General features: G+C 44.8%; 1 protein-coding gene across 1 annotated transcript in view; it reads right to left on the bottom strand.

Moving 5' to 3' along the window:
* The window catches only part of LOC110499465 (vinculin), a 71426-nt gene that overhangs the window by 2117 nt on the left and 42407 nt on the right, over positions 1-26902 (bottom strand). Inside the window, exons 7-21 of the mRNA XM_036956329.2 lie at positions 21313-21403; positions 20165-20312; positions 18737-18890; positions 18415-18590; positions 11997-12187; positions 10804-11003; positions 7361-7489; positions 6586-6735; positions 6390-6498; positions 6094-6272; positions 2197-2320; positions 1777-1901; positions 1397-1582; positions 941-1144; positions 162-266 (exon numbers count right to left, since the gene is read on the bottom strand). Of these exons, the coding sequence (XP_036812224.2) occupies positions 162-266; positions 941-1144; positions 1397-1582; positions 1777-1901; positions 2197-2320; positions 6094-6272; positions 6390-6498; positions 6586-6735; positions 7361-7489; positions 10804-11003; positions 11997-12187; positions 18415-18590; positions 18737-18890; positions 20165-20312; positions 21313-21403 (2271 nt within the window). The remainder of the gene's footprint in view (positions 1-161; positions 267-940; positions 1145-1396; positions 1583-1776; positions 1902-2196; positions 2321-6093; positions 6273-6389; positions 6499-6585; positions 6736-7360; positions 7490-10803; positions 11004-11996; positions 12188-18414; positions 18591-18736; positions 18891-20164; positions 20313-21312; positions 21404-26902) is intronic.

Below are 26902 nucleotides of genomic sequence, written 5' to 3'. Positions count from 1 at the left end.
TTCAAGTTGAGTTTTTTCCCCGTTATTAAAGTGGAATAGGGACTGTTCCTTATTCCACTTGTTTAATAACAGAAACCACTCAACCTCATTACGATGTAATTACAAAGCAAAAAGGTAACTTTGGTTGATGAGTGTTATCCAGCGATGTCCAGTGTACTGACCTGCTCGGACTCCTCCTCGCTGATGTTGGTACGACCCAACATGGTGGCCTTGACTGTGGAGAGGATCTTCAGCTGTGTGCTGATGGTAGGGATGCGCTCACACACCTGGAACAGAGAAGTTCCTCCAAGTTCAAGTTGATTTAAAGTGCATTTTACACAGGTCTCAACAAGATCCATTTGAATTCAAACGATCGACCCTAATTCAAACGATCGACCCTAATTCAAACGATCGACCCTAATTCAAACGATCGACCCTAATCCAAACGATCGACCCTAATTCAAACGATCGACCCTAATTCAAACGATCGACCCCAATTCAAACGATCGACCCCAATTCAAACGATCAACCCTAATTCAAACGATCAACCCTAATTCAAACGATCGACCCTAATTCAAATCACAAGGACATGCAGGAAATGAGAAATTCTAGCTTTAGTCCTACATGAATATAAGGTTGTCCTTTGTCTCTGAACGTGCCAGAGCAGCCGCTGCTGCACAAGGACACCCTGACGAAAGCAGTCTGAAAATGTTTCTAGTGGTTGTCAAATCCTTGCTTCCTCCATCCTTGCTTGCTCAATTCTTCTCAAACTGCATTGGAGGAGAAGATCCTTAGGTCCCTCCCTTGGACCTCCTCCTCCAATGTGCTTTGAGAGGAATTGAGGAAACGAGGAGGAATTTGGCAGAAGACTGGTCCAGATAAAAGCACATGTATTGCATCGGAGACATCATAGTTGTATTTTTTTAAGAAGACATGACCAGGGATCAGCCAGTCAACTGACCTGGAGCAGGTTGGTCCGGATGCGTTTGTCTGTGCACTGCTTGGCCACCTCCTTGGCCAACTTTGTGACCTCGTCTGAGGCTTTTGCGATGTCTTTGGCACACTGAATGAGGGCACGCTTGTTCCCACCGGCACCGCGCACCAGACGGGACATCTCAGCCATGAGCAGGGCCATTCTCTTGGCTGCACCGATGATGTCGTTACCCTGAAAGAGATCACAAACAAGAAAAGCATGAAATCGGACGTCTGACAACACAGTATGTTACAACACAGTATGTTACAACACAGTATGTTACAACACAGTATGTACATGTCACATTTCCTTGATGGCACTGAATAATGGCAACTCTGAGCAGCTCTACTGTTGCTTTCTGGTCGCAGAGAAATTCCAATGTTCTGTATTGGCAATAACTTTAACTTGACATTAAACCTGAACGTGTAAGTGCTTGTATCTCACCTTGCTGGACCACTTGCGGGCCTCCTCGTGGAGCTGTCTGGCGGCCATCATCATGGGCTCGCTCACCATCTCTCCCACCTCTTGCTCTGGGAAGTCCTCGTCCTTCTCCTCTGGGGGAGGTGGTCTGGGGGGAGGAACCTCACCCTCGGGGAGAGGTGGTTTTGGTGGGGCGGGCTCGTCGCTGACCTGGCATGTTGCAGACAGAAGTGTTAATTCTCTATGGCAGATCATTTCTGTTCTAAAAAAAAATAAAAATATATCAGAACTTTCTGAAACCCCATTGTTACCCCACTGAACAAAACCCTGGTGTTGACAGTCTAGGACTGTAAAGATACACTGCTGAAAAAAGTTTTATAAATTATTTTGATTGATTGACTTACGTGCAGCTGGTCCAGATCAGGTGGTGGTGGGGGGAAGTCTGGTTCCTGTGGCTGGAACGCATCTCTCACCTTGGCAACGGCCCCCAGGATCCTATGGCCTGAATCCAGGAAGCCCTTCTGCAGACCTGGACACCACAGAGGAAGAATCAGATCGTTAGGCCTTATGAATAGGAGACTAGACAAAGGCCCCAAAAGCTGCTGGTGTAGCAGCAGTAAAACATTCACAGACCCCTAAACCAGAACACCATTGACTGAACCTTAACTTTGGACTATCAAAGATCCCCAAAATTGACAGAATGAGGCTTCATATTTTGTATTACGTCATGCTAGATAGTTATAGATGGATAGCTATTACAGCAGAGTATACAGTACAACGATCAAAACATATCCTAAATGTAAAGAAACTGCCTTGAAACGTACTTGGATCGGTGATGTTCCCAGCCACAGCCTTGGCGTTCATCACCATGGGAGATATGGTCCGGCTCAGCTCATCAGACGCTGCCTTCACTATCTCCCTGAATCTAGGATCCTCAGAGTTCTCCACCTATGGAGACACTTCTATTAATGTTTCTCTTTTTAAATCATGTACTTGTTCTTTGTAATTCAGGTGTCAGTATTGTAAACTGCTAAAAAGGCACCATCACGGTTTGTATGCTTCTGCCACTGCATTACTTGCTCTTTGTGGTTTCAGGCTGGGTATCTGTAAAGCTCTTTGCGGTTTCAGGCTGGGTATGTGTAAAGCTCTTTGCGGTTTCAGGCTGGGTATGTGTAAAGCTCTTTGCGGTTTCAGGCTGGGTATGTGTAAAGCTCTGTGGTTTCAGGCTGGGTATGTGTAAAGCTCTGTGGTGGTTTCAGGCTGGGTATGTGTAAAGCTCTGTGGTGGTTTCAGGCTGGGTATGTGTAAAGCTCTGTGGTGGTTTCAGGCTGGGTATGTGTAAAGCTCTGTGGTGGTTTCAGGCTGGGTATGTGTAAAGCTCTGTGGTGGTTTCAGGCTGGGTATGTGTAAAGCTCTGTGGTGGTTTCAGGCTGGGTATGTGTAAAGCTCTGTGGTGGTTTCAGGCTGGGTATGTGTAAAGCTCTGTGGTGGTTTCAGGCTGGGTATGTGTAAAGCTCTGTGGTGGTTTCAGACTGGGTATGTGTAAAGCTCTGTGGTGGTTTCAGACTGGGTATGTGTAAAGCTCTGTGGTGGTTTCAGACTGGGTATGTGTAAAGCTCTGTGGTGGTTTCAGACTGGGTATGTGTAAAGCTCTGTGGTGGTTTCAGACTGGGTATGTGTAAAGCTCTGTGGTGGTTTCAGACTGGGTATCTGTAAAGCTCTGTGGTGGTTTCAGACTGGGTATCTGTAAAGCTCTGTGGTGGTTTCAGACTGGGTATCTGTAAAGCTCTGTGGTGGTTTCAGACTGGGTATCTGTAAAGCTCTGTGGTGGTTTCAGACTGGGTATCTGTAAAGCTCTGTGGTGGTTTCAGACTGGGTATCTGTAAAGCTCTGTGGTGGTTTCAGACTGGGTATCTGTAAAGCTCTGTGGTGGTTTCAGACTGGGTATCTGTAAAGCTCTGTGGTGGTTTCAGACTGGGTATCTGTAAAGCTCTGTGGTGGTTTCAGACTGGGTATCTGTAAAGCTCTGTGGTGGTTTCAGACTGGGTATCTGTAAAGCTCTGTGGTGGTTTCAGACTGGGTATCTGTAAAGCTCTGTGGTGGTTTCAGACTGGGTATCTGTAAAGCTCTGTGGTGGTTTCAGACTGGGTATCTGTAAAGCTCTGTGGTGGTTTCAGACTGGGTATCTGTAAAGCTCTGTGGTGGTTTCAGACTGGGTATCTGTAAAGCTCTGTGGTGGTTTCAGACTGGGTATCTGTAAAGCTCTGTGGTGGTTTCAGACTGGGTATCTGTAAAGCTCTGTGGTGGTTTCAGACTGGGTATCTGTAAAGCTCTGTGGTGGTTTCAGACTGGGTATCTGTAAAGCTCTGTGGTGGTTTCAGACTGGGTATCTGTAAAGCTCTGTGGTGGTTTCAGACTGGGTATCTGTAAAGCTCTGTGGTGGTTTCAGACTGGGTATCTGTAAAGCTCTGTGGTGGTTTCAGACTGGGTATCTGTAAAGCTCTGTGGTGGTTTCAGACTGGGTATCTGTAAAGCTCTGTGGTGGTTTCAGACTGGGTATGTGTAAAGCTCTGTGGTGGTTTCAGACTGGGTATGTGTAAAGCTCTGTGGTGGTTTCAGACTGGGTATCTGTAAAGCTCTGTGGTGGTTTCAGACTGGGTATGTGTAAAGCTCTGTGGTGGTTTCAGACTGGGTATCTGTAAAGCTCTGTGGTGGTTTCAGACTGGGTATCTGTAAAGCTCTGTGGTGGTTTCAGACTGGGTATCTGTAAAGCTCTGTGGTGGTTTCAGACTGGGTATCTGTAAAGCTCTGTGGTGGTTTCAGACTGGGTATCTGTAAAGCTCTGTGGTGGTTTCAGACTGGGTATCTGTAAAGCTCTGTGGTGGTTTCAGACTGGGTATCTGTAAAGCTCTGTGGTGGTTTCAGACTGGGTATCTGTAAAGCTCTGTGGTGGTTTCAGACTGGGTATCTGTAAAGCTCTGTGGTGGTTTCAGACTGGGTATCTGTAAAGCTCTGTGGTGGTTTCAGACTGGGTATCTGTAAAGCTCTGTGGTGGTTTCAGACTGGGTATCTGTAAAGCTCTGTGGTGGTTTCAGACTGGGTATCTGTAAAGCTCTGTGGTGGTTTCAGACTGGGTATCTGTAAAGCTCTGTGGTGGTTTCAGACTGGGTATCTGTAAAGCTCTGTGGTGGTTTCAGACTGGGTATCTGTAAAGCTCTGTGGTGGTTTCAGACTGGGTATCTGTAAAGCTCTGTGGTGGTTTCAGACTGGGTATCTGTAAAGCTCTGTGGTGGTTTCAGACTGGGTATCTGTAAAGCTCTGTGGTGGTTTCAGACTGGGTATCTGTAAAGCTCTGTGGTGGTTTCAGACTGGGTATCTGTAAAGCTCTGTGGTGGTTTCAGACTGGGTATCTGTAAAGCTCTGTGCTGGTTTCAGACTGGGTATCTGTAAAGCTCTGTGGTGGTTTCAGACTGGGTATCTGTAAAGCTCTGTGGTGGTTTCAGACTGGGTATCTGTAAAGCTCTGTGGTGGTTTCAGACTGGGTATCTGTAAAGCTCTGTGGTGGTTTCAGACTGGGTATCTGTAAAGCTCTGTGGTGGTTTCAGACTGGGTATCTGTAAAGCTCTGTGGTGGTTTCAGACTGGGTATCTGTAAAGCTCTGTGGTGGTTTCAGACTGGGTATCTGTACAGCTCTGTGGTGGTTTCAGACTGGGTATCTGTACAGCTCTGTGGTGGTTTCAGACTGGGTATCTGTACAGCTCTGTGGTGGTTTCAGACTGGGTATCTGTACAGCTCTGTGGTGGTTTCAGACTGGGTATCTGTAAAGCTCTGTGGTGGTTTCAGACTGGGTATCTGTAAAGCTCTGTGGTGGTTTCAGACTGGGTATCTGTAAAGCTCTGTGGTGGTTTCAGCCTGGGTATGTGTAAAGCTCTGTGGTTTCAGGCTGGGTATGTGTAAAGCTCTGTGGTTTCAGGCTGGGTATGTGTAAAGCTCTGTGGTTTCAGGCTGGGTATGTGTAAAGCTCTGTGGTGTCAGACTGGGTATCTGTAAAGCTCTGTGGTTTCAGAGTGGGTATCTGTAAAGCTCTGTGGTGTCAGACTGGGTATCTGTAAAGCTCTGTGGTTTCAGACTGGGTATCTGTAAAGCTCTGTGGTTTCAGACTGGGTATCTGTAAAGCTCTGTGGTTTCAGGCAGGGTATCTGTAAAGCTCTGTGGTTTCCGGCAGGGTATCTGTAAAGCTCTGTGGTTTCAGGCAGGGTATCTGTAACGCTCTGTGGTTTCAGACTGGTATCTGTAAAGCTCTGTGGTTTCAGACTGGGTATCTGTAAAGCTCTGTGGTGTCAGACTGGGTATCTGTAAAGCTCTGTGGTGTCAGACTGGGTATCTGTAAAGCTCTGTGGTTTCAGACTGGGTATCTGTAAAGCTCTGTGGTTTCAGACTGGGTATCTGTAACGCTCTGTGGTTTCAGACTGGTATCTGTAAAGCTCTGTGGTTTCAGACTGGGTATCTGTAAAGCTCTGTGGTGTCAGACTGGGTATCTGTAAAGCTCTGTGGTGTCAGACTGGGTATCTGTAAAGCTCTGTGGTTTCAGACTGGGTATCTGTAAAGCTCTGTGGTTTCAGACTGGGTATCTGTAAAGCTCTGTGACAACTGCTGATGTAAAAAGGGCTTCATAAAAATACGTGTGATTGATTGTATGTGTAAATAAAACATATCTTTACCTCCCGTTTGGCTACCAGGAGGATCCGGTTGGCCCGACGGGCGATGCTGGTGGCCCCTACCACTAACATCTGGGGCTGGTGGTTAGCCATGGCAGCGCGACATTTCTCCAGGTCTTTCTTAATGGCCTCCTCAGAGGCATCCAACAGAGACTTGGTGTCTATAGCCTCGTCCACCAAACCTAGAGACAGAGGAGACCTCATTCTTAGTGCTAAAAAGGAAGTGAACACATTTACATGTTCACACAACGGCCACTTTGTCGTGATAAATAATAAAATGATAGACGGTCTGACACTACCTGTCATTTTCTCCACGTTGTCAATCCACTGGTTGTTCATGGTCTCAAAGTGTTCCAACGCAGCCTGGTTGCCTGGGTTTCTCAGCATGATACGGGCAGCAGAGACCACCTAGAACGGAACGTTCCCATGAGCTGGGGACATCATTCCATCATCCTCCTGACCAATTGACACTTTGAGATACTCGCCCTCACTCACCTGTGGTGTAATATCTCTTGTAGATTTGACGGCAGCTTGGATCCCCTCCACAGTGCTCTTGTTAGCGGTTCCTACAGCGGCAGCCTTTTCTGCCGTGGCAGCCAGCTTGTTGGCATGGTTCTCAAAGTTGGCCGCCCTCTCATCAAACACCTAACATAACAGTTACATATCACTGAATGATACAAACTTAAAAGGGATACTTCGGGAGTATCTACTTTACCAGAGTAGCATTGCTAGTAGATACCCATAGACTTCCAGTCATTGCGCTAACGCTATTTAGCTTGGCTAACGAAACTACCTCTTAACTTCATTCATACTGGACACAGTTCCTCTGACTCTGGGGAAGTAGATAAATGGCCAAAATACCCCTTTAATATAATATAGACCAATTATGTAGATGGTCCAAACTGTTATTTTTTTTTATTATTTTTTTTTTTTTATCTTACATGATTACTTATAGTAACATGTCTCTCAGGAAATGTAGTCTAAATATTATTGATTGACAAGTACCACATAAATGATTGGAAACTAATCGATGAGCAATCCATATGTTATTTTTTTGCTTAGTGTATGATGATATGAATCTGCCAATAAGTCAGGCTAGTCAAAGAGACTTATCTAGAGACACTTTATGTCCCAGAATATAATCCCACTCTATTTTATAATATATAGGTCTATATACACCTCTCTGCTCATAGGTAGAAGGTATCGAATGAGCCATGATGGAGGCAGGGAGACAGACAGAGAGGGAGTGAGGGAGGGAGATATCACTCACCTGGTCCCTGTTGGGGGCATTGGGTGGGGCGGTGGCGGCCACAGCCAGCAGTTTGATGGGAGTGGTCGTGTCGCTAAAGATGTCTGACACCTCCTGTGTCATCGCTTCCTGCATCGTTCCTTTGAGGTTCTGAGAAGACCACACACACACACACACGTTAGTTAGCAAAAGACCAGCTTTAGAAATATTACCTGTTAACGATAACCTCTCATGGTCTCTTTTAACAAGTGTTTTACGTTGCACCTCAAATCAATGAAAAACTGGTGCAGTTCTACAAGCTGTTGTTGAACCATTGATTTTAAAGTCTCTTTCTCTCTTCATGAATAACTTTTAAACACATTGTATTGGGCTACTTTAAGGTATCATAGTTCTGGTGGCTTGAGAGCATTAGACTGAAGTTGTTGTCTCCAGACAGCAGGGGGAGCATTTCACCATGCCTGTGTCAGAGTGAGCTCCAGACAGCAGGGGGAGCATTTCACCATGCCTGTGTCAGAGTGAGCTCCAGACAGCAGGGGGAGCATTTCACCATGTCTGTGTCAGAGTGAGCATTTCACCATGCCTGTGTCAGAGTGAGCTCCAGACAGCAGGGGGAGCATTTCACCATGCCTGTGTCAGAGTGAGCTCCAGACAGCAGGGGGAGCATTTCACCATGTCTGTGTCAGAGTGAGCTCCAGACAGCAGGGGGAGCATTTCACCATGCCTGTGTCAGAGTGAGCTCCAGACAGCAGGGGGAGCATTTCACCATGCCTGTGTCAGAGTGAGCTCCAGACAGCAGGGGGAGCATTTCACCATGCCTGTGTCAGAGTGAGCTCCAGACAGCAGGGGGAGCATTTCACCATGTCTGTGTCAGAGTGAGCTCCAGACAGCAGGGGGAGCATTTCACCATGCCTGTGTCAGAATGAGCTCCAGTCAGAGTCTGGTTGACCATTACAATATTTATTTAACTAGGCAAGTCAGTTAATAAAAAAACAATAAAAAAAAATAAGAATTTGTTCTTATTTATCTAATATTCAAAACATACGATATACTTGCAGTGAAGCCGCTCAACAACTACATCATACCAGTCATCCAACAGATTCCCATTCAACAACTACATCATACCAGTCATCCAACAGATTCCCATTCAACAACTACATCATTCCAGTCATCCAACAGATTCCCATTCAACAACTACATCATACCAGTCATCCAACAGATTCCCATTCAGAGTGACACAGAATCAGCCAGGGTCAATGCCCTGCTGAAGGGCATGTTGACCGATCTACCACCAGGCCAAAAAACATGAACCCAAACCCTCCAAGATCCACCCCACAGTTCCCCAATAGCTGTCCCTGCACCATTCAAGACCCCTGCCACAGCCCCCCCCCCCCCAGGAATAAAATTTAATTTAATTAAATGAATTTAATTAAATAATTAATTCCATTCCCCTAACAACCAAGACAATGAACTAAAGAAAAAAGGAAGACAGAAAACAGCAAACAATGCAAAAACAAAATAATATTTAAAACAAGGGACATCAAGGACAAGTGAAATCATAACAGCAATGCCAACTGTATATGTTTGTTTGCATGTCTGGCACTAGTACATGTATGTGTGTGTTCTTGTATGTGTTTATTTGCATGAGAGTGTGTGCATATGCATGTGTACAAACACCTGCACGGCATCAGCCTCAGGCAAACCGGCATTAGTTGTAAAAACACTGCCACTTAGTGTCATTCAAATATACTTTTATTCTGATTTATTTAGACTTTAATTTATTTATTTTATCTTTTATCTTTTGACCATCATTCTCTCTCACACACTCCCACTTGTCTCCAACTCCACATCCCAACCCTCAGCTTCCCTCAGCCCATCCCATCCCAACCCTCAGCCCATCCCATCCCTCAGCTTATCCCATCCCAACCCTCAGCTTATCCCATCCCAATCCTCAGCTTATCCCCTCCCAACCCTCAGCCTATCCCCTCCCAACCCTCAGCTTATCCCCTCCCAACCCTCAGCTTATCCCCTCCCAACCCTCAGCTTCCCTCAGCCCCTCCCAACCCTCAGCTTCCCTCAGCCCCTCCCAACCCTCAGCTTCCCTCAGCCTATCCCAACCCTCAGCTTCCCTCAGCCCATCCCAACCCTCAGCTTCCCTCAGCCCATCCCAACCCTCAGCTTCCCTCAGCCCATCCCAACCCTCAGCTTATCTCCTCCCAACCCTCAGCTTATCCCCTCCCAACTCTCAGCTTCCCTCAGCCCCTCCCAACCCTCAGCTTCCCTCAGCCCATCCCAACCCTCAGCCCCTCCCAACCCTCAGCCCCTCCCAACCCTCAGCCCATCCCAACCCTCAGCTTCCCTCAGCCCATCCCAACCCTCAGCTTCCCTCAGCCCATCCCAACCCTCAGCTTCCCTCAGCCCATCCCAACCCTCAGCTTCCCTCAGCCCATCCCAACCCTCAGCTTCCCTCAGCCCATCCCAACCCTCAGCTTCCCTCAGCCCATCCCAACCCTCAGCTTCCCTCAGCCCATCCCAACCCTCAGCTTCCCTCAGCCCCTCCCAACCTCAGCTTCCCTCAGCCTATCCCAACCCTCAGCTTCCCTCAGCCCATCCCAACCCTCAGCTTCCCTCAGCCCATCCCAACCCTCAGCTTCCCTCAGCCCATCCCAACCCTCAGCTTATCTCCTCCCAACCCTCAGCTTATCCCCTCCCAACCCTCAGCTTCCCTCAGCCCCTCCCAACCCTCAGCCCCTCCCAACCCTCAGCCCATCCCAACCCTCAGCTTCCCTCAGCCCCTCCCAACCCTCAGCCCCTCCCAACCCTCAGCCCCTCCCAACCCTCAGCCCCTCCCAACCCTCAGCCCCTCCCAACCCTCAGCCCCTCCCAACCCTCAGCCCATCCCAACCCTCAGCCCATCCCAACCCTCAGCCCATCCCAACCCTCAGCCCATCCCAACCCTCAGCTTCCCTCAGCCCATCCCAACCCTCAGCTTCCCTCAGCCCATCCCAACCCTCAGCCCATCCCAACCCTCAGCTTCCCTCAGCCCATCCCAACCCTCAGCTTCCCTCAGCCCATCCCAACCCTCAGCTTCCCTCAGCCCATCCCAACCCTCAGCTTCCCTCAGCCCATCCCAACCCTCAGCTTCCCTCAGCCCATCCCAACCCTCAGCTTCCCTCAGCCCATCCCAACCCTCAGCTTCCCTCAGCCCATCCCAACCCTCAGCTTCCCTCAGCCCATCCCAACCCTGAGCTTCCCTCAGCCCATCCCAACCCTCAGCTTCCCTCAGCCCATCCCAACCCTCAGCTTCCCTCAGCCCATCCCAACCCTCAGCTTCCCTCAGCCCATCCCAACCCTCAGCTTCCCTCAGCCCATCCCAACCCTAAGCTTCCCTCAGCCCATCCCAACTCTCAGCTTCCCTCAGCCCTGTAGGTGTGACTGTGAATGTAGGTGAATGTGAGCAGTCTTACTTTCAGGCTCTCCTGGAGATGTTGAGCCACGGCACGCGCCTGCGGGGACTCCCCATCGCCCCTGGCGGCCAGGTCGGCTAGCTGGGCCATCAGCTGTTCCACCTGCTCACACTTCCCTACCAGCTCCTGTCTGTAGGGACCTGGCAGAGCATTAGCCAGACGACGGCCCTCCGCCACCAGCCCCCGGATAGCTGCCTGGCCTAGGGAGAGACACAGTCAGACACTCGCAGAAACATACACAGAATAGACACACCAGCACACAGAAAACAAGGCTTTGGATCATAGGTAGGTCTCTACCGATTTGGGCCAGAGGGTTAGTAGTAGTAGGACCACCCACCCACACATCCTTCATTCTCCCCACCTCGCTCTATGACACCCCGCCTCGCTCTATGACACCCCGCGCCGCCTCGCTCTATGACACCCCGCCTCGCTCTATGACACCCCGCCTCGCTCTATGACACCCCGCCTCGCTCTATGACACTCCGCCTCGCTCTATGACACTCCGCCTCGCTCTATGACACTCCGCCTCGCTCTATGACACTCCGCCTCGCTCTATGACACTCCGCCACGCTCTATGACACTCCGCCACGCTCTATGACACTCTACGTCGCTCTATGACACTCTTTATCATAAACTGGGTGGTTCGAGCCCTGAATGCTGACTAGCTGAAATACATGGTATATCAGACCGTATACCACGGGCATGACAAAGCATGTATTTTTACTGCTCTAATTACTTTGGTAATCAGTTTATAATAGCAATAAGGCACCTCGTTGCGTCGTGCCTAACAGCCCTTAGCCGTGATATATTGGCCATATACCACACCCCCTCGAGCCTTGTTGCTTATTTGTTGTATGTTATTCTATATTAGTTGTGATTATGTTTACTCTGAACATTCTCCAGGAGGCTATGTAATACAGCCCAGAGTCTAAGTGTTAACAACAGATGAGAATATCCAGGCTTCTGAGCCGACAAGCCAAGGAGATAATGAGGTTGGGAGAGAGCATAGGAATGTAGCGCACAGAGAAAAACAACACAGCAGACATGTACACAGAGTCTGGACTGATGTTCACTGTAGAGGGAGAGGGAGAAAGAGAGAGAGAGATGGAGGGGAAGAAAGCAAGAGGGAGGGAGGGAGTTAGAGAAAGAGATGGAGGTTAAGGAAGGAATGAGAAGAGAACATTCAGACTCACCCACTCCCCCGTCATCCATGGTGGGGTTCTCCATCCAGCTCTGGGCCTGCTCTATCTTCCCCTCCAGGTGGACAGCAGCCTTGGCAGGCCTGCTGTTGGCGACAGCCTTGCTGGTCTTAGACTGCAGGTTCTGTAGGGCTGTGGCTATCTGCTTCGCCAATGCCCTGGCCTCCGGAGTATCACCTTTACCCCTGTGATGGGAGACAATAATGACGTACTGGAAATTAAAAGTCCGTAGTCTCTCTCTAAAGCATGATAGGTAGTTATTCTAGGGAAAGCTAATGTCCATAGTCTCTCTCTAAAGCATGATAGGTAGTTATTCTAGGGAAAGCGAATGTCCATAGTCTCTCTCTAAAGCATGATAGGTAGTTATTCTAGGGAAAGCTAATGTCCATAGTCTCTCTCTAAAGCATGATAGGTAGTTATTCTAGGGAAAGCTAATGTCCATAGTCTCTCTCTAAAGCATGATAGGTAGTTATTCTAGGGAAAGCTAATGTCCATAGACTCTCTCTAAAGCATGATAGGTAGTTATTCTAGGGAAAGCTAATGTCCATAGTCTCTCTCTAAAGCATGATAGGTAGTTATTCTAGGGAAAGCTAATGTCCATAGTCTCTCTCTAAAGCATGATAGGTAGTTATTCTAGGGAAAGCTAATGTCCATAGTCTCTCTCTAAAGCATGATAGGTAGTTATTCTAGGGAAAGCTAATGTCCATAGTCTCTCTCTAAAGCATGATAGGTAGTTATTCTAGGGAAAGCTAAATGAAATAGAATGATGCATGTAGGTGTTGGTCAGCAAGAAAATGATGTGATAACATTCACTTAACCTCTAAGGCAGTGGCATTCAAGGTCGGGGTCGCGACCCCACTAGGGGGAAATACAAAATTAACAAAAATAATAGGAACAAAAAAATTAAGAGTACAAATTATTGTATGGGACCAATATACAAGAGTTTTTCAGAAAGGTAATTTGGAAAAAAAAATGGTATTTATTAGTTTCTTTAAAAAAAAATGTTGATCTAAAATGTACTGATTTTAAGGTTGTCATTAGATTTGAGGGTCCCTGCTGAAAAGGTGCTCTAAGGAATTACATGGGCGACAGATAGCAGACAGAAAGCACAATATTGGCCCAAGGACCCAACCCTGCGGAACTCAATATTTAACCGTGGAGTGTCTTCAACATTCTTCCTTACACATTAAGATATTGACTCAGACAGACAAAGCCGGTCTGGTAATACGTACGATCCTTTTTAAGCTGTATTGTCATACAGTTGTCTATTCTGCCAGGGAGTGTTGTCAGTTGTAATCTTTGTACCCATTAGCTTGTACTCCACTCTTAGATCTGCTATTGTTAGCTCAGAAGAGAAGCCCACTGTGGTCTGCTCAATCAGTACTATTAGTTCAAATGAACATTTCATAAACTTTAATACCCCCTCGGTTTTCATATCACAGAGGGCTTGGGCTGTTGCACAACAGCAACCAAAGCCCATGTAAGACAGTTTATAACATTCCATCATTGGTTACTGTGAGAGTCACTCATATTGACATTGGCTGCCGCCACAAGAAAAGTAATTCACGTTTCCTCTTTTACTATTAGGGATAGATCAAATGGTGCAGTTCTATGCAATCTTATGGCCATACTAACTAAACCCATATCAACCATCAGACAGCTTCTTCAACCACCTATTGAACATAGCTTGTTGAAGTTTCTATGTGACTTTAAAAATCGTAAAGGACTTGGATTGATGCATCTGAATATTAGGAACTTTCTTCCTAAACTGGGTTCCATTAAGATCTGGGCTATGCAGACGAATCCGGACATTCTGGTATTGACTGAAACTTGGATCTCTGGGGACATTCTCTCATATAATGTGTTCAGAGCTGACAGACAGGGTAGAGGTGGTGGGGTGGCCATTCAGAGCTGACAGACAGGGTAGAGCGTAGGTGGTGGGGTGGCCATTTTTATAAAAAAATATCATTTAGGAGATTATATATATATATATATATATATATATATCCTAAATGATATCCATTTCCCAGCTACAATCTTTAAGCCTTTGTCTGGGGGGGGGGGGGGGGGGGGGGGGGGGGGGGGGGTTATTTATAACTGTTGTAAGGGTCTCTACCTTCCTCCCTTGGCTAACCTTTCTGCACTCGACGAGTTAACTAGTTTGTGGTCTTCTTTTACAAGAATCAGAAGTTATTATCCTGGGTGACCTCAATTATGATTGGGAAATGCAGGAGTCAGACAATCTAAAATACATGATGATGTAATGATCTAAACCCAACCCAGATGGTGACTAAGTCTACACGGCCCAACCCTATAGATCCTTCAAAGTCAACTCTCATTATTCTAACGAATACACCAGAGAGATATGTTTCTACTGTTATCTTCTCCTAAGACAATAGTGACCATTTCCAAGATGTTTGTGTTAGAGATGTGAGAATACAAAAATCTAAGCCTCATGACATCACAAAAAGGAACTTTAACAACTTCAGTGATCATGTTTTAGTTTTTTTACATTCTTTATTTTAGTGACCTTGATTGTATTTTAGTTATCGCTGAACCCGATTCTGCTTGGAGCCTCTTTGTAGATGTCTTCAATACTATTGTGGATAGTCATGTTCCCTTCATATAAAATGGAGGGTTAAAGGTTGATCGAATGCCTGGTACACACCGCAATTATCAGAAGTCATTCATAAAAGAGATGATGCTTGGGTCAAGGCCAGGAACACAGTCTTAGGCCCGGACTGGAAAGCTTTTATTAAGCAACTGAGGAATCACTGTGTAAAATAAATCAGAAAGGCTACATTTGATTATTATGTAATCGCTCTTTCAGATTTTATCCGGGTTCCCATTACATTCTGGAAAACTGTCAAATTCTTAAAAGGCTTCTACTTCCTCTGTACAATGACAAATTAATTCCGACACTGGCCGCATTACAGGAAAAACATTCCATAATTTATGCATTTAATCACCAGCCTATCAGCGGCCTATCAATTCGAAAGGACTTCTAAGGCTATTCACCATGATATTAGGCAGGATGCTGGTAGGTGAAACCTGTTGAATGATCAGAGAATTGATAGTCAAAAGATTTTCTTTTGAGATATTTACAGAAAAAGAAGCCCTGGATGCTTTGCTAGGGTGGTGAGTACGGCCGATCCCTGGGGGCAAGCTCCCGGCCATCCAGGACCTCTATACAAGGCAGTGTCAGAGAAAGGGCCCAAAAATTGTCCATAAAGTAGGGTCCATACAGAAATGGTTTGTCGAGATCGGTGTGGAAAAACTTGACTGGCCTGCACAGGGCCCTGATCTCAACCCCATTTAACACATTTGGGATGAATTGGAAAGCCGACTGCAAGCCAGGCCTAATTGGCCAACATCAGTGCCCGACCTCAATAATGCTCGTGGCTGAATGGAAGCAAGTCCCCCCAGCAATGTTCCAACATCTAGTGGAAAGCCTTCCCAGAAGAGTAGAGGCTGTTATAGCAGCAAAGGGTGGACAAACTCCATATTAACGCACATGATTTTGGAATGAGATGTTCGACAAACAGGTGTCCACATACTTCTGGTCATGTAGTGTAGCTACCTCAATTACCTGGTACCCCTGCACATCAACTCAGTACTGGTACTTCCTGTATATAGCCATGTTATTACCTGGTACCCCTGCACGTCAACTCAGTACTGGTACTTCCTGTATAGTCATGTTATTACCTGGTACTCCCTGCATATAGCCACGTTATTACCTGGTACTCCCTGCATATAGCCATGTTATTACCTGGTACTCCCTGCATATAGCCATGTTATTACCTGGTACTCCCTGTATATAGCCATGTTACTACCTGGTACCCCTGCATATTGACTCAGTACTGGTACTTCCTGTATATAACCATGTTACTACATTGTACCCCTGCATGTTGACTCAGTAGTGGTACTTCCTGTATATAGCCATGTTATTACCTGGTACCCCTGCACATTGACTCAGTACTGGTACTTCCTGTATATAGCCATGTTATTACCTGGTACCCCTGCACATCAACTCAGTACTGGTACTTCCTGTATATAGCCATGTTACTACCTGGTACCCCTGCATATTGACTCAGTACTGGTACTCCCTGTATATAGCCATGTTATTACCTGGTACCCCTGCATATTGACTCAGAACTGGTACTCCCTGTATATAGCCATGTTAATACCTGGTACCCCTGCATATTGACTCAGTACTGGTACTTCCTGTATATAGCCATGTTATTACCTGGTACCCCTGCATATTGACTCAGTACTGGTACTTCCTGTATATAGCCATGTTATTACCTGGTACCCCTGCATATTGACTCAGTACTGGTACTTCCTGTATATAGCCATGTTATTACCTGGTACCCCTGCACATTGACTCAGTACTGGTACTCCCTGTATATAGCCATGTCATTACCTGGTACCCCTGCATATTGACTCAGTACTGGTACTTCCTGTATATAGCCATGTTATTACCTGGTACCCCTGCATATTGACTCAGTACTGGTACTCCCTGTATATAGCCATGTTATTACCTGGTACCCCTGCACATCGACTCAGTACTGGTACTCCCTGTATATAGCCATGTTATTACCTGGTACCCCTGCATATTGACTCAGTACTGGTACTCCCTGTATATAGCCATGTTATTACCTGGTACCCCTGCATATTGACTCAGTACTGGTACTCCCTGTATATAGCCATGTTATTACCTGGTACCCCTGCATATTGACTCAGTACTGGTACTTCCTGTATATAGCCATGTTATTACCTGGTACCCCTGCATATTGACTCAGTACTGGTACTTCCTGTATATAGCCATGTTATTACCTGGTACCCCTGCATATTGACTCAGTACTGGTACTTCCTGTATATAGCCATGTTATTACCTGGTACCCCTGCACATTGACTCAGTACTGGTACTCCCTGTATATAGCCATGTTATTACCTGGTACCCCTGCATATTGACTCAGTACTGGTACTTCCTGTATATAGCCATGTTATTACCTGGTACCCCTGCATATTGACTCAGTACTGGTACTTCCTGTATATAGCCATGTTATTACCTGGTACCCCTGCACATTGACTCAGTACTGGTACTCCCTGTATATAGCCATGTTATTACCTGGTACCCCTGCATATTGACTCAGTACTGGTACTTCCTGTATATAGCCATGTTATTACCTGGTACCCCTGCATATTGACTCAGTACTGGTACTCCCTGTATATAGCCATGTTATTACCTGGTACCCCTGCATATTGACTCAGTACTGGTACTTCCTGTATATAGCCATGTTATTACCTGGTACCCCTGCATATTGACTCAGTACTGGTACTCCCTGTATATAGCCATGTTATTACCTGGTACACCTGCATATTGACTCAGTACTGGTACTCCCTGTATATAACCATGTTATTACCTGGTACCCCTGCATATTGACTCAGTACTGGTACTTCCTGTATATAACCATGTTATTACCTGGTACCCCTGCACATCGACTCAGTACTGGTACTCCCTGTATATAGCCATGTTATTACCTGGTACCCCTGCATATTGACTCAGTACTGGTACTTCCTGTATATAGCCATGTTATTACCTGGTACCCCTGCACATTGACTCAGTACTGGTACTCCCTGTATATAGCCATGTTATTACCTGGTACCCCTGCATATTGACTCAGTACTGGTACTTCCTGTATATAGCCATGTTATTACCTGGTACCCCTGCACATTGACTCAGTACTGGTACTCCCTGTATATAGCCATGTTATTACCTGGTACCCCTGCATATTGACTCAGTACTGGTACTTCCTGTATATAGCCATGTTATTACCTGGTACCCCTGCATATTGACTCAGTACTGGTACTTCCTGTATATAGCCATGTTATTACCTGGTACCCCTGCATATTGACTCAGTACTGGTACTTCCTGTATATAGCCATGTTATTACCTGGTACCCCTGCATATTGACTCAGTACTGGTACTTCCTGTATATAGCCATGTTATTACCTGGTACCCCTGCATATTGACTCAGTACTGGTACTCCCTGTATATAGCCATGTTATTACCTGGTACCCCTGCATATTGACTCAGTACTGGTACTCCCTGTATATAACCATGTTATTACCTGGTACCCCTGCATATTGACTCAGTACTGGTACTTCCTGTATATAACCATGTTATTACCTGGTACCCCTGCATATTGACTCAGTACTGGTACTCCCTGTATATAGCCATATTTATTCCACGTGTCACTTTTTCTATTTTTATTTTTTACCTGTAACTCTGCATTGTTGGAAAAGTAAGCAGTACGTAAGCATTTCACTGGTAGTCTACACCTGTTGTTTACAAAGCACATGACAAATACAATTGTATTTTCTAGGGTATATAAAATGGATTACTTACTGTCTCCGGAGCTCAGAGAGCTTGGCGGTGAGAGCAGCCATCTCTCCGATGGACCTCAGGATGTCATCTCTCTCCTTGGGGTCTTCACACATGTCAGCGATCTTCTTGGCCTCAGACAGGAGAGCTCTAATGTTTTCCTCTCCCTCAGGACCACCGTTAGGGTCTGCCAGCCAGTTCTGCAGGGGCACAGGGTTAGGGGTCAACATAACACAACAGGCTCAAGACCATGGAAGACAATGTGCTATCCTCTGGGATTTATACTTTTTCCATTGTGCAATTGTTAACCCCCCCCCCCAAAAAAAATAGCAATCAAGAGAGTCACCTGAGCAGCGTCAATCCTCTTGGCGATGACCTGTTTGGAGTTGGTCATGGCCTCCAGTTTCCGGCCTGCATTCTCCACTTTCCCCGCGAGAACATCCAGGCCCTGGGAGACCTGCTGGGCCTTCTGCTTGGCTGCAGGAGATGCCCCCTGACCCCTGTAGATAGACAGAGAGAAAGACAACACAGAACATAAGACGGTTATAAAATTCTTAAAACTTTCCCGAAGTTCAAAGGTTTTTCAGGAATCACAGCATGGTTGGAATTCCCTACTGAATCCCCGCCTCTTCCCCGCCTCTTCCCCGCCTCTTCCCCGCCTCTTCCCCGCCACTGCCAGAACGTTGAATTGAATGGAGATTTTCATTTTCCATTTTATAGATTACATTCCCATTCTATACACTTACCGTTCAAAAGTTTGGGGTCACTTAGAAATGTCCTTGTTTTTGAAAGAAAAGCACATTTTTTGTCCATTATAATAACATCAAATTGATCAGAAATACAGTGTAGACATTGATAATGTGGTAAATGACTATTGTAGCTGGAAACGGATGATTTTTAATGGAATATCTACAAAGGCGTCCAGAGGCCCATTATCAGCAACCATCACTCCTGTGTTCCAATGGCACCTTCTGTTAGCTAATCCAAGTTTATCATTTTAAAAAGCTAATTGATCAATAGAAAACCCTTTTGTAATTATGTTAGCACAGCTGAAAACTGTTGTTCTGATTAAAGAAGCAATAAAACTGGCCATCTTTAGACTAGTTGAGTATCTGGAGCATCAGGATTTGTGGGTTCAATTAAAGTCTCAAAATGGCCAGAAACAAATAACTTTCTTCTGAAACTCGTCAGTCTATTCTTGTTCTGAGAAAGGAAGGCTAGTCCATGCGAGAAATTGCCAAGAAACTGAATATCTCGTACAACGCTGTGTACTACTCCCTTCACAAAACAGCGCAAAGTGGCTCTAACCAGAATAGAAAGGAGAGTGGAAGGCCCCAGTGCATAACTGAGCAAGAGTACAAATACATTAGTGTGTCTAGTTTGAGAAACAGACGCCTCACAAGTCCTCAACTGGCAGCGTCATTAAATTGTACCCGCAAAACACCAGTCTCAACGTCAACAGTGAAGAGGCGACTCCGGGATGCTGGTCTTCTAGGCAGAGTTCCTCTGTCCAGTGTCTGTGTTCTTTTGCCCATCTTAATCTTCTTTTTATTGGCCAGTCTGAGATATGGCTCTTTCTATGACTCTGCCTAGAAGGCCGAGTGTTTCCATTATTTTGGCAGTTGCCTGTATATACTGTACATGTTTAGTTGGTAGAGCATGGCGCTTGCAATGCCAGGATTGTGGGTTCGATTCCCGGGTCCACCCATAAATAAAATGTTTGCACGCATGACTCAGCGTAATGGCATATAGTACTACTGTACATGTACTGTACCTGGCCCTCATCTCAGACACCTGGTCAGTGATTTGCCCCAGGGTTTTGGATGTTCCCAGGATATCCCTCCGCTCCTTCCCAGCACACAGCTCTCCCACCTTCCCAGCCTCATCCAGGATCTGACGGATGGCCTGTTCCCCTGCATCCCCTGATCACATTGAGAACACAAAGACAAATGTTACAAACACCTAGAGAAAAAGGACAACTGGGTCCTGTTCAATTGGCACCAAACAGAAGAAAACGGACTGAAGACGCAGAGCGACTAGTTTGACTCCAATAAAAACAACAGCAGTGGTGTATAAAGATGGTGGCCCTACACGTGGTGTATAAAGATGGTGGCCCTACACGTGGTGTATAAAGATGGTGGCCCTACACGTGGTGTATAAAGATGGTAGCCCTACACGTGGTGTATAAAGATGGTGGCCCTACACGTGGTGTATAAAGATGGTGGCCCTACACGTGGTGTATAAAGATGGTAGCCCTACACGTGGTGTATAAAGATGGTGGCCCTACACGTGGTGTATAAAGATGGTGGCCCTACACGTGGTGTATAAAGATGGTGGCCCTACACGTGGTGTATAAAGATGGTGGCCCTACACGTGGTGTATAAAGATGGTGGCCCTACACGTGGTGTATAAAGATGGTGGCCCTACACGTGGTGTATAAAGATGGTGGCCCTCCCTTTGCCTTGGTTCTCCCTATTGTACATTACGCTCCGTGACATTATTTGATATGGTCATTAACACAGTATATATGATCCCAATTTATTGGCACATTGAACCACATTACGCGCCATAGTTTCAAAACTCAGTGGATCGCGCTTCAACAAAGACGTCATATCTGAATTCTGACCTCTTTATTCACACGTTCGCCATTTTGTTTTGTTTTTCATAAGATTTTTTTTTCTTCTTTTCTACAGTGTCCCCAAATGCAGGGGTTTTCAAACCTCTCCTCAGGGAACCCCAGCCATTTCCTGTATTCATACTACTCCAGAACTTGCACACCTGACTCAGCTAATCAACTAATCATCAAGCCCTTTCCTTGAATCGGGTGAGCTAGTTCGGGGCTACACAAAAATAGTGAGGAGAAGTTTGCAACCACTGCCCTAATGAACCCTGGTATATGGAGCCATTGGGAGGACGTGTTACCTGGTTGGGCGTCGGGGTCCCTCAGCCAGCTCTTGGCCTGGGTCATCTTAGAGTCGATGAGCGCCAGAGCTCTCTTCATGGCCTCCGTATCCTTTAGGATCAACAACAGGGTCAGAGGAGACAACATGCACGAATAACTAAGAACCTTCGGTCTACAACCTCCCCCCCAAAAAAAACATATTTGAAAAATACTGAAATTAGGCACATTTGGACTTTGTACTACAGCATATACAGGGATTGTCATATACAAATAATTGTGTCTAAAACTGAGGCAACGATTTGCCTAATGAGGATTCCTTTTTAAGGTAACCCTTCTGTAGTTTAATATGTGTCTTCAGAGTAAGGTAATGGCATGTCTGTCAAGGAGCCAGATCTCGCAGCATGTGTTTGGAGTTTGAGCAGTCTCATGCTAGTATTTGCCTGCTTGGGGAATTCATTAAATGTGATGATGACTGATGAACATGAGCTCAGCGTTCACACAGATGAACACATGGATCATGACGTTAGAGACGGCAAAGACATGACATCCCCCACGATCACAACCATTACAGCACACACACACACAACAACTCTGCAAAAAGCTCTCACACACACACACACCATATATTATCTGTTCCTCTGAAGTACAGCATTGCGGTTATTCATTAACCTCTCACAGTCAGTAACACACACCTGTAAAAATGCACATGCTGTTTTAAAATCAAATCACTTTCCAGTCCTGTATGTACGTTCCAAATGGCACCCTATTCCCTACTTTTACATAGTGCACTACTTTTGACCAGTAGCCCTATAGGTTCTTGTCAGAAGTAGTGCACTATATAGTGAATAGGCTGCCATTTGGAAGTCAGTGTCAATACGGGTGTTGTTTCACATCATAAAAAGCCCATCTACTGTGACTGTCCCATTGTGTCTCAATCTGGAGGGGCTGGGAACACAACAAACACACAGGAGACGGCTTGACAATGAGTCTATTCATCAGCCAAGTGTTGGGACAGAGCTGTTACACACAACATGTGGCAGAGTGAGAGACACAGGGTTTTCCAGGAGTTTGCATGATAGGATATACAAGGACACTGTAGCCTTTGAATGACTTCAGGCAGTTTATGAGTTTTTACTCCCTGGATGACATCTATCCAGACAGACAAGTGACGGTTGTACCCGCTACTAGTCATGTGAGTTTACAGCCTTTGTCCTTCAGGGGACGAGGAAAGATCTATTCCATTCTGCATGTCCACATGACTGAACTAATAAGTGTAACTGAACAAAGGGACAACTCTGCAGCAGCAAACAGCCCTAGAAACCTATGCAAACGTTACAACATGTTGAAAAATATCTGCTTTGCATGTTACGTAATAATAATAAATAAATAATAATAAATAAATAATAAATAATAATAGTAATAATAATAATTAATAGTGATAAATAATAATAATAATAATAATAATAATAATAATAATAATAATAATTAATAGTGATAAATAATAATAATAATAATAATAATAATAATAATGATAATTAATACTGATAAATAATAATAATAATAATAATAAATAATATTAATAATAATGAATCATAATAATAATAATCCTCCAAGATAATTCCTCCTTTCTAAAGTGTTTTAGTCAAAGAAAACGATGACAATGATAACCAGCCTATTGGTGGGATTTACCACAGTATTGAAACGGAAGATTGAGCAAAGTCAAACATAGGAAATTACTGTGTGTTGCTGCCATCAGCCTGGAAGTGAACAGCAGCGTGAAGTGAAGTCCCAAATGTAACCCTGTCACCCTATATAGTGCACTACTTTCAACCAGGACCCAGTCAGAAGTAGTGCACTGCACAGGAAATAGGGTGTCATTTGGGACACATACAAGGTTTACTTTATCAAGTGATGAAGCCACGCTGAGAATTGGGCAGGTGGTTTGAGAGATGGGACAGAAAAGAGTAACCAATGCTTTTAAAAACACAAGACACACACACACACACACACTAACAGAAAACTCCATCTATCCAGCTTTTGCGTTGAGGATTATTAGGTTTGAGGATCACGCAAGGTGAGACGACATCAGAGTGTATACATAGCACCTAGTTAAATCTGCAAGCAAACAACCACTGTTTTTACACACTGACAATATCTCAGTCCTAGAATCAGTCAATTACTTTGACCACTTGACAATTTGAGTGCCTTTGTCCCGGGGGTAAAAATCTATTGTGAAATATATACACTACTACTGTAGAGATCATGATTCATTCCCATTGCCCCTGGGACCAGTTTCCCGGACACTGGATAAGCCCAGAATAAGCCTGGACTAAGAAGCATGCTCAATAGAGAATATCCTTTGAAAGTACTTTTAAGTACAGGAATAGGCTTAACCTGTATTCTGGAAACTGGCCACCTGATCTTACTGGAAAGCAATATGACTCAGCAGTACTCTGGATCAATAGAACACCTAAAGAACATCCTATTACCGGCATCTATAGTGCAGGAGAAGACCATCCTATTACCAACATCTATAGTGCAGGAGAAGACCATCCTATTACCAACATCTATAGTACAGGAGAAGACCATCCTTTTACCAACATCTATAGTGCAGGAGAAGACCATCCTATTACCAACATCTATAGTACAGGAGAAGACCATCCTATTACCAACATCCCATTACCAACATCTATAGTACAGGAGAAGACCATCCTATTACCGGCATCTATAGTACAGGAGAAGACCATCCTATTACCAACATCTATAGTGCAGGAGAAGACCATCCTATTATCAACATCCCATTACCAACATCTATAGTACAGGAGAACACCATCCTATTACCGGCATCTATAGTACAGGAGAAGACCATCCTATTACCAACATCTATAGTGCAGGAGAACACCATCCTATTACCAACATCTATAATACAGGAGAACACCATCCTATCACCAACATCTATAATACAGGAGAACACCATCCTATCACCAACATCTATAATACAGGAGAACACCATCCTATCACCAACATCTATAATACAGGAGAACACCATCCTATCACCAACATCTATAATACAGGAGAACACCATCCTATCACCAACATCTATAATACAGGAGAACACCATCCTATCACCAACATCTATAATACAGGAGAACACCATCCTATCACCAACATCTATAATACAGGAGAACACCATCCTATCACCAACATCTATAATACAGGAGAACACCATCCTATCACCAACATCTATAATACAGGAGAACACCATCCTATCACCAACATCTATAATACAGGAGAACACCATCCTATCACCAACATCTATAATACAGGAGAACACCATCCTATCACCAACATCTATAATACAGGAGAACACCATCCTATCACCAACATCTATAATACAGGAGAACACCATCCTATCACCAACATCTATAATACAGGAGAACACCATCCTATCACCAACATCTATAATACAGGAGAACACCATCCTATCACCAACATCTATAATACAGGAGAACACCATCCTATCACCAACATCTATAATACAGGAGAACACCATCCTATCACCAACATCTATAATACAGGAGAACACCATCCTATCACCAACATCTATAATACAGGAGAACACCATCCTATCACCAACATCTATAATACAGGAGAACACCATCCTATCACCAACATCTATAATACAGGAGAACACCATCCTATCACCAACATCTATAATACAGGAGAACACCATCCTATCACCAACATCTATAATACAGGAGAACACCATCCTATCACCAACATCTATAATACAGGAGAACACCATCCTATCACCAACATCTATAATACAGGAGAACACCATCCTATCACCAACATCTATAATACAGGAGAACACCATCCTATCACCAACATCTATAATACAGGAGAACACCATCCTATCACCAACATCTATAATACAGGAGAACACCATCCTATTACCAACATCTATAATACAGGAGAACACCATCATATTACCAACATCTATAGTACAGGAGAAGAACATCCTATTACCAACATCTATAGTGCAGGAGAAGACCATCCCATCACCAACATCTATAGTACAGGAGAAGACCATCCCATTACCAACATCTATAGTACAGGAGAACACCATCCTATTACCAACATCTATAATACAGGAGAACACCATCCTATCACCAACATCTATAATACAGGAGAACACCATCCTATCACCAACATCTATAGTACAGGAGAACACCATCCTATCACCAACATCTATAATACAGGAGAACACCATCCTATCACCAACATCTATAATACAGGAGAACACCATCCTATCACCAACATCTATAATACAGGAGAACACCATCCTATCACCAACATCTATAATACAGGAGAACACCATCCTATCACCAACATCTATAATACAGGAGAACACCATCCTATCACCAACATCTATAATACAGGAGAACACCATCCTATCACCAACATCTATAATACAGGAGAACACCATCCTATCACCAACATCTATAATACAGGAGAACACCATCCTATCACCAACATCTATAATACAGGAGAACACCATCCTATCACCAACATCTATAATACAGGAGAACACCATCCTATTACCAACATCTATAATACAGGAGAACACCATCATATTACCAACATCTATAGTACAGGAGAAGAACATCCTATTACCAACATCTATAGTGCAGGAGAAGACCATCCCATCACCAACATCTATAGTACAGGAGAAGACCATCCCATTACCAACATCTATAGTACAGGAGAACACCATCCTATTACCAACATCTATAATACAGGAGAACACCATCCTATCACCAACATCTATAATACAGGAGAACACCATCCTATCACCAACATCTATAGTACAGGAGAACACCATCCTATCACCAACATCTATAATACAGGAGAACACCATCCTATCACCAACATCTATAATACAGGAGAACACCATCCTATCACCAACATCTATAATACAGGAGAACACCATCCTATCACCAACATCTATAATACAGGAGAACACCATCCTATCACCAACATCTATAATACAGGAGAACACCATCCTATCACCAACATCTATAATACAGGAGAACACCATCCTATCACCAACATCTATAATACAGGAGAACACCATCCTATCACCAACATCTATAATACAGGAGAACACCATCCTATCACCAACATCTATAATACAGGAGAACACCATCCTATCACCAACATCTATAATACAGGAGAACACCATCCTATTACCAACATCTATAATACAGGAGAACACCATCATATTACCAACATCTATAGTACAGGAGAAGAACATCCTATTACCAACATCTATAGTGCAGGAGAAGACCATCCCATCACCAACATCTATAGTACAGGAGAAGACCATCCCATTACCAACATCTATAGTACAGGAGAACACCATCCTATTACCAACATCTATAATACAGGAGAACACCATCCTATCACCAACATCTATAATACAGGAGAACACCATCCTATCACCAACATCTATAGTACTGGAGAAGACCATCCCATTACCAACATCTATAGTACAGGAGAACACCATCCTATCACCAACATCTATAATACAGGAGAACACCATCCCAT

This window comes from Oncorhynchus mykiss, chromosome 20, assembly GCF_057628025.1.
Source record: "Oncorhynchus mykiss isolate SJ-2025 chromosome 20, ASM5762802v1, whole genome shotgun sequence".
Classification (NCBI taxonomy): Eukaryota; Metazoa; Chordata; class Actinopteri; order Salmoniformes; family Salmonidae; genus Oncorhynchus; species Oncorhynchus mykiss.
This window is presented reverse-complemented; position numbering and strand designations above follow the sequence as displayed.